Source organism: Anneissia japonica, unplaced genomic scaffold (assembly GCF_011630105.1).
Source record: "Anneissia japonica isolate Jap-2015-1 unplaced genomic scaffold, ASM1163010v1 scaffold1302_len1884557_cov193, whole genome shotgun sequence".
Lineage (NCBI taxonomy): Eukaryota > Metazoa > Echinodermata > Crinoidea > Comatulida > Comatulidae > Anneissia > Anneissia japonica.
The window spans coordinates 444,629-453,133 of NW_022736804.1; the positions used below are offsets into that span (position 1 = coordinate 444,629).

At 34.6% G+C, this 8,505-nt stretch overlaps 2 protein-coding genes across 3 annotated transcripts in view; both read left to right on the forward strand.

Moving 5' to 3' along the window:
* The first annotated feature begins 175 nt into the window (after positions 1-175).
* Positions 176-3,384, forward strand: LOC117116895 (sushi, nidogen and EGF-like domain-containing protein 1). Of its 2 annotated transcripts, none has more exons than XM_033261019.1 (2): positions 176-1,258; positions 1,959-3,384. In XM_033261019.1, the coding sequence occupies exons 1-2, from the start codon at positions 270-272 to the stop codon at positions 1,975-1,977; spliced, it is 1,008 nt and encodes a 335-aa protein (XP_033116910.1). In that variant the 5' UTR covers positions 176-269; the 3' UTR covers positions 1,978-3,384. The 2 variants fall into 2 exon arrangements, with proteins under 2 accessions (XP_033116910.1, XP_033116909.1); XM_033261018.1 differs by having other exon boundaries at positions 177-1,258; positions 1,925-3,383.
* Positions 3,385-7,198: 3,814 nt separating this feature from the next.
* The window catches only part of LOC117116893 (N-acetylated-alpha-linked acidic dipeptidase 2-like), a 21,753-nt gene continuing 20,446 nt past the window's right edge, over positions 7,199-8,505 (forward strand). The window contains exon 1 of the mRNA XM_033261016.1: positions 7,199-7,316. The gene's annotated coding sequence lies outside the window, so the exon portion shown is untranslated. The remainder of the gene's footprint in view (positions 7,317-8,505) is intronic.

Sequence of the window (8,505 nt, forward strand, 5' to 3'; positions counted from 1 at the left end):
GCCTTATTGTTGCTTCTGGGTTTTCCCACGTGTCTTCCTATCACATAACTGTACTGTAGACTATGTGTCACGTAGTAATTTGATACGAACCACATCGTGTTAAATCGACACTGCCAAGATGACTATTTACATTTCTTTAAATATCGTTCCTTTGTTGTTGTAACGATGGGTTTTTCCAGACGTTTTTTTTTTCAATACGTCCCGTCATTTATTCCAAATATAATGCCGAGTCTTTAGAAAAGTGAGCACTTATAACGCATTTAGTAAAGATGGGTGGTGATCTCGAGAAAGTATACCTCGATTCTGATAAAAACAAAAAGATTGTATACCCAGTTGCAATCATTTTGCTGCTATTGATCTGTATAGTTTTAGGCGTACTATACGGCCTCTGTGTATCAACCAAAGAGCCTTGTACCTTGTGTTATAATGAAGGAACATTGATCCAGGAAAACAATACATGCACCTGTGTTGAGGGATACGGTGGAGAATGCTGTGATTGTGAGATACAGGACTGTGAAGTGACCCCATGGAGTGAGTGGTCAACCTGCACGCAGGTGTGTGGACCTCAAGGTACGCGATTTAGAAATCGTAGTGTGGCCACGCACCCTGCTTGCGGTGGAGCCCCGTGTTTTAGGATCTTATTATATGAGGAAGAGGGGTGTAACAGGAAATGTTACAACAACGGAACTCTGGACGACGACGAGGATTCATGCACGTGTCCAGATGGATACAGTGGACATTGCTGTGGGTGCAAGATCCAAGATTGTGTTATGACACCTTGGAGCAATTGGTCGGCGTGCTCTCACGCGTGTGGGCCGCATGGAATGGCAAAACGAACGCGTGATGTAGAAACTGTACCCACGTGTGGCGGAGCCGAATGTTCTGGAGTACTTATCCAGCAAAAGCCATGTAATAGGATGTGTGACAATGATGGAATTTTGAACAACGACGCGGGTGAATGCAAGTGCCCAGACGGGTTCAGTGGTCAGTGCTGTCAATGCGAGAACGTCGACTGTCAACTTAGCAACTGGACTGACTGGTCAACGTGCGACAATGCAACGCGTCAAGAACGATCACGCTACGTTAAGAGATACCCGAAATGCGCAGGGAATGAGTGTGATGGATCACTGACTGAAGATCGTTCATGTGAAGTGACACAGTTAAAACAAGAGTTGCTGGTGTATAAATGGTCGGTGGGGTCGTTAGCAGTGGTGATTGGTATATCGATGTTGGTTGTGATCATCTACTGTATTATCAGGTAAATTCAACCATTTAGAGAGTGTTGACAAATTGCTGTGTGGGTCGAGAAAGGATGAAAATAAGCATTTATTTGGTCAAGGGTATACAGAAAAACAACTTGGCAGAAATTGAAAATGTTGAATAATAGGCTTATAGGCATAGGTCTAATGTCTATAAAAAGAACATTACTGAATGATGGCCCAATCCTCTTATTTCCATGGTAATGATACATGTTTGGCAATAGGCATATATAAGATGGGTAAATTATTCGTGCTGCTCGTGATCAAGTGTATATAAGAGACCAGAGCGATCAAATTATAGAACCAACAAATTTCTGAAATTTCCGGAGACTTAAATTAGCTACTATTTTGTATGAAGCACATACAGGCTTTTTGCATTATTCGCTATATAGGCCCCCGTGTTATCGTCTAGCAGTTAACCCTGTAAAATCGAGTAAATCCGGTATGGAGGAATGATGGGATGAGTCATGAACTAAAGATAAAAATGAATATAAGACCTGTCCTAGAAAGTTCACTAAAAAGTCACTCCAGTAAACAACACCACACATTACTAAGTATCCCATTTGGATACTTTATTAGTAAACATAATACCTGTACACTAAGGCAGTATAGGGCATATACCGTATATTTTATTAGTCTTACTACTGTTACTATTTTATTATCAGGAGGAAAAGAAACTTCTAAATCTGAAGAAAGCAGGAGGAAAAGAAACTTCTAAATCTGAAGAAAGTTATCACGAGAATAAAAGATCATCGAATGACCCAGCGGCAAAATGACCAATGACAATCTTTAAAAAACAAGACTTAAGTATTATATTCCCGTACTTTTTTTATATTACAAAATTGTATTTATTTATTCTTATTATTATATTATATTATGTTTAAAATTGGTTAATTTGATGTAGTTGATTGATTAATTGATGTTTTTGACTGGTGCACGTTTGTTGGGTAGTTGGTTAATTGATTATTTGGTTGGCTGATTGTATTAAAATTGTAGACCTATATAAAATGAATACTGTATAACAAATAAAATATAGAATATATAGAATTATAATAGGCTTTTTGGAACCATATTTTATTTTTAAAGAAGCCTATTATGATATTGTTATAGAACACCTTGAAGTATTTAAGCCTTACATTAACATATTCATTACTCGATTATCATTATCAATTATTATAAATACGACATTTCTATTTGAAAGAAACGCTCAAGGCAGAAACTTACGGTAGCCTATGATTTTCATTTTGTATTTTTTAATATTTTGTGGTAATTTATTTATTACGCTTCATCACTGCACAGAGAACAAAAATACAAGGAAAACAACACACAAAAAGCCGCGAAAAGAAAGGGATGAACAAATGTCAACAAGCACCTCTATCTACACCATCCCCCCCCCCCCTCGGGAACAAAATTAACCTCACATCAAACAGAGAAGAAATGTGGAAAATTGCACATATGTTTTTTTACACTAAAAAAATATATATACAAAAGATATATAAACACGTTGCGTTTTTAAGAGATGACGTATATTTATGCCTATATTTATAAACTTTTGGAAAATCCATGCTTTGTGGGTGGCGTTATGCAGTGCTTCACTTGTGTATAGTTAGTGTAGAGAGTTGTTGATCTTCTCCGTAACATGGAGGAAAGAACTACCCTTACGTTGCCTAATGACAGTTTCACTGTTGATTCATGAATAAAAACTATCCAGTTGAATTGTCAGTAATTAATATCACTAATATATATATATATATATATCATTAATATATTATTGATTGATTGATTGATATTTATATCACAGACATCTATGTTACTTGTGGTAATACACGCATCACTTGAATGGTGTGTATCAATTATTAGTTTTATAATTGATTGATCAATCGATTGATTGAGCTGTTGGTTAAAGATTCAGCATGTTTCAACATATAGATTACTGATTAAAGATGGCTATTTAGTTGATTGATTGATTGATTGATTGATTGATAGATTGAGTAGTTAGTTAATGGCTCATTGATTAATTAGATAATGGCTCATTGATTGATTGATTAGTTAATGGCTCATTGATTGATTGATTGATTGATTGATTAGTTAGTTAATGGCTCATTGATTGATTGATTGATTGATTGATTAGTTAGTTAATGGCTCATTGATTGATTGATTGATTGATTAGTTAGTTAATGGCTCATTGATTGATTGATTGATTGATTAGTTAGTTAATGGCTCATTGATTGATTGATTGATTAGGTAATGGCTCATTGATTGATTAGTTCATGGCTCATTAATTGATTGATTGAATAGTTAATGGCTTATTGATTTATTGATTAGTTAATGGCTTATTGATTGATTGATTGTTAATGCTTGCTTCATTCATTTATTCATTTATTGCTTAATTGGTATTTCATTGACTGGTTGGCTAGTTTGTTGGGCAGTGGTTTGCACAATCGTTAGCTGATTGTGAAAATTGTTCTAAAATAAATAATACAAATAAACTATGGAATATATATAATTGATAATAAGCCTTTTGGAACCATATTACATAATTTAAAAAAAACGGAAATTATAAGCATAATTATATTAGGCCTATTATGATATTGTTATAGAACACCTTGCAATATTTAGGCCTTGCATATTCATATTACTATTCGATGTCATTATCGATTGTTATAATAGCCAATACCTGTTTTGAAATTAATATGTAGAGCATATTAGATCTCAAAATATATATTGAAAGGCAAAATGAATGGTAATAAATAAATAAATAAATATGATATTTTAATTTCTAAAAAAACGTTCAAAGCAGTACCGTAATGTACAGTAGCCATACCAATTGATTTTCACTTTGTGTTGTTTAGTAGTTGTACTAGTAGTAGTGTTGCGTTGTTAGGGGATGACGTATACTTATGCAAATGTGAACATTTGCAAATGTGAACATTGGAAAATCTATGCTTTGTGATTAGGACAAAAAAAATTGTTGTGTTGGCCTTATATTGAAATAAATTTAACAAAAATAAATCAGTTTAAAGAAAGATTTATTTGGCTTCGAAATGTAAAATAATAATGTGTATCCGATCCACACGATCACGTACGGGCAGATCGAGCAAAACCATACTGTGGCTACGAAAAATGTCCAACCAAGCGCCCTCTATGTAATACAATCGAAGTAAACTTCGAGAAAAAAAGAGAATATTTCGTTTATGGTTGGCCTAAAACCGTAACGGAGCCGAAAATGTCTAGCTACATAGTTACCGACCTGAAATAATTGAAATGCGTGATTTGAAACGCGGGCCGGCGGCCAGCAGTTCCCCCGCCAGGATCCAGGGTCGGGGCCCTGGTGGGGATTCTGGGGAAATACCCTGGGCGTTCTGACGATCTGAGCATTTTTAAGCTGTTTTTACGGAGTGTTTATTGACAATATCAGGTACATAAACAAAAATATTTTTAATAAAGCCACGTACAATTCGAGTTTCAATGTAGGGCCTATGTTTAATTTGAGCACCCGAACTATGTACACAAACATTCATTACTCAAACAAACAAAAAATGAATAGGTTGTGGTGGAACCTTTCCTAACATTCGACACTCTTTCTACCCCTCCTGTTATACTCCTACACCACTGATTCTTAATTAATTTGTTTAAAGGGCCAACATTTATTTTGAGTAAGGCTCACGGGCCAAATGATAATATCTGAGTACCGGTACCGTAATTAAGCAAGTCGTTATAATGTTTTTGGTAATTTTAAATTCTACTTTTTCTTACAATATATGGTAACAAATTCTGTAACTTTAGGCAAAGAATACGTGCATAATTATCAATATTCTGTTCACATCCTAGTTGGTTAAAACAATAAGAAATTGCATTCGGTGTATAATAAACGTTAGTAATACTGAAACGTTAAAAATATATAATACGCAAACTTTATAAAACATAAATTGACCTAATGTTCTGAAACACATTAAATAACATTAATTAAATGAAATATATTTAATGATAAAGGCGTATTTGCTACCATCAACCCATAATTTGAAATAAAAGTAGGCGTATCGTAGAAGAGAATCACCAATGGGCATTGACCTCAAAAGTACTGTAGAAGTACAGAAATAATACTTCCACCACTTGCAGGAGTGTTTTTTGTTTTTTGTTTTTTTTTTGGATGCAGAGAAATATGGGTATATAGAACGACTAGAAAATAGGTATGATATCGAAATTCCAAAAGAGAAAACATGTTATAAAGATATCCTGTTTTCTTTCCTCAACTTCAATTTTATGATAAAAATTCTTTTTAATCTTTTTAATGTAAACTTTTACAACGACTAGACAATAATTAATTGATATAGAGAAAACACAAAATTAAAAAAATTAAAAAAATGTTCTCTCTCTTATAAAGTACCTGTATAATGAAAATAACCTGATGGAAAAAAAATCAATAGAAAAACTAGGAGGAACAATGCATCGAAAAATGGGGGTAAATAGCCTGGGCCGGGAAGAACTCTCTAGGTAAAAAAAAAAAATCCGTGGGAAAAATTAGCAGGTGGCAAGTAGCCACCGTAATAGTGCTATATTCTGTAAAGTAAAGCCTCAAACCACCTCGATTTTGAGTCTACTAAATTAAAAATTTTTCCCAGGCTTTTCTAGCACACAATACCCTGCTATCAAAAAACGCCAAAGATTAATTTTGTTCTAGCTATGAGTATTTTTTTTTAGATTTCAGGGGGTTAACCCGACTCAAAGATAAGCTTGCATACAAACCTAAAGTGCACATTCATCTTCTATACAAGATTTTTTGATTAAAAATCAAAATTTAAAAGTAGATAGACATTTTGAAAACAAGGACAAAAAAAAAATTTTCCCAAATTACAGAAACTTCTTTTTGGATGAAGTTGAAACTAATACAAAAAACAAATTCTTTTGTATTTAAAATATTTTTTTTAATGAATTAAGAAACATTAGAAAGTTCAAGAATAAATACATTAAAAATAACAAGCTTCTGTTATTTTGACTTTGGTAGTTAATATATATGTATATAAATATATATATATATATATATATATATATATATTTATATATTATATACATATACATATAGGCCTATATAACAGTAGGCCACGCGCCTTACCTGTTTTAATATCACTATGGAACTTCGTCGCTGATAATGATTTCATTTTAAATGTCGGGAGAGTGCTATTGTATCGCTTCATCCCCACCCATAGGCGGGGCTGAGTAGAGTCATGGTGTAGTCTCTCAATGTCCCTCACCCCAAATTTCAAAACATTTGTTCGGAAACGTTTAAGCCGTTGGTCCTGTCTTGGATTAGCCTATATGGTTTAAGTGCATGTAAACAGGCTAGAAAATAAGTAGGGCCTACATATAAGAGACTTGGTTTATATAGCATTAACCGATCCTGTAATTTCCATACTGTAATTGGCGAGTTACTTGCTTTTGGATGCGAATGCAATAAAAAGAAAGTCTTTCAGTGCAAAATTCCATATAGCCTCATTCTCTTGACATTCTCATAACTGTACAGCGATGCTCATTTCAAGTGCTTCTTTTCAGCTACAAATGGAGAAGTGGGCGTTGTATTTTCAGTAGACATTGACGACGAACGATGAATACGGTTTTATTTGGTCTACCCATCTACTAACAACTGACATAATAAACGAATGAATAGAATACGAAGTAAATTATATGAATGGTTATTATCGTTTTAAAAGTAGTATGTCTGTTGATTGGTCGTTTCGTTCATCTGTCCACCGTGTGATTAATATGTCTATCTAGTTCAACGAACGTAATCACCACACGGTGATTTGGAGTAGCTCGCGAAACCATGGTTTATTATACACACAATAACAGTTGTAGCGTAGGTTTTTATTCATATTTATTCATGGTTCCACGCGAGCAGTTTCGTTGACATGAGGGGCGAGCGTGTGGCTTGAACCATCATGATACGTTTTATATCATGCATCATTTCGTTGCTTTTCTCTTCTCATGCAGTATACGGAAGGCGATGTTTTCTCCGGCAACGTGAATTCTGTTTTCATTTATTGGTCTCGTGTGAATAAGGTAATAACCTTCTCTTTACTCTAACTTATCTATCCCATCTCTTTTGGTGACTCCAGAATAACGCATATGCCTATAGATCACATTAAGACTCGTCATCCTCCTAATGGAATTGTCGAGTAGGAGTGGCCGACACCCCCATGTCATGAATGTTCTACCTTATATTTTACGTTTTTCACTCTGCTGGGGTTTTCAATAGGCCTAAAATCCCATAGCATGTACACTGACAGATACGGATTGAGACATGTTTACTTTTTTCAACTGTCAACTTTTAAAACTGATATCAAAACAATGAACCTCGTTTTTTATTCTGTTGCTTTGAAATAGATATTTCTTCCTAATCCTATTTTTCTCCCAAAGGCGAGCCTAAGCCTAGTGGCATAAGTTCATTTAGGGCCCGAGCGCAGTCATGGGTAAAAAATGGGGAGATTTTGTACGTATTATTCATTAGAAACGTGATATGTCATCATCGTTAACCTAAGAATCGTTTTACTATTAACAATTTATAATAAACGACTTGCTTGATCAAGAATTAAATTTTCTCCGTTCCTTCTCCCACGTACGTAAATTATTGCTTAAACATTATTTTATGGAATCTAACGACATTCAATTTGTCAAGGCCTACGTCATAGGCCTATGTTTAACTGCATTTCTGTCCTCGTTTGCTATTTTTTATGATGAAAAGATTTTTTTTAATGATGCTTCCAAATTGTAACCTGTATCTTATTTCAGGAATCTTAAGCTTATGAAAATCGCATATCGCTGTTTTTCAAGCATGTATGTATAATAACGTAATGCCCCGTGTTTCCATAAAATCGCTACACGCTATCACTGACAGTTTTTTTTTTTTCGGTGGCGCTGATTGATCGAATTGGGGAGCCTTAAGGCCAACTCAGACAGCGTCGTGAGAAGAAATATCGTAGGCGCCGAAAACATTAGCCTATCCAACGCTGCTGGCTAGGCCTAGCCTTACCTCGATTTTAGGTTCTGTTATCACACATAAAAACGGCCGACATGATATTTTCCGTTGCTAGTATTGACACTTGTGAAATATAATATTTCATAGAAATTATTTCAAATTTGTTAAAAAACTGATTCTGACTGAGATTTTGACACTTAAACAAACATATCTCAGCCTAACCGAACGACCGCATTGTGCGAGATGCGAAGTACAAAAACTAATCTCACTAGA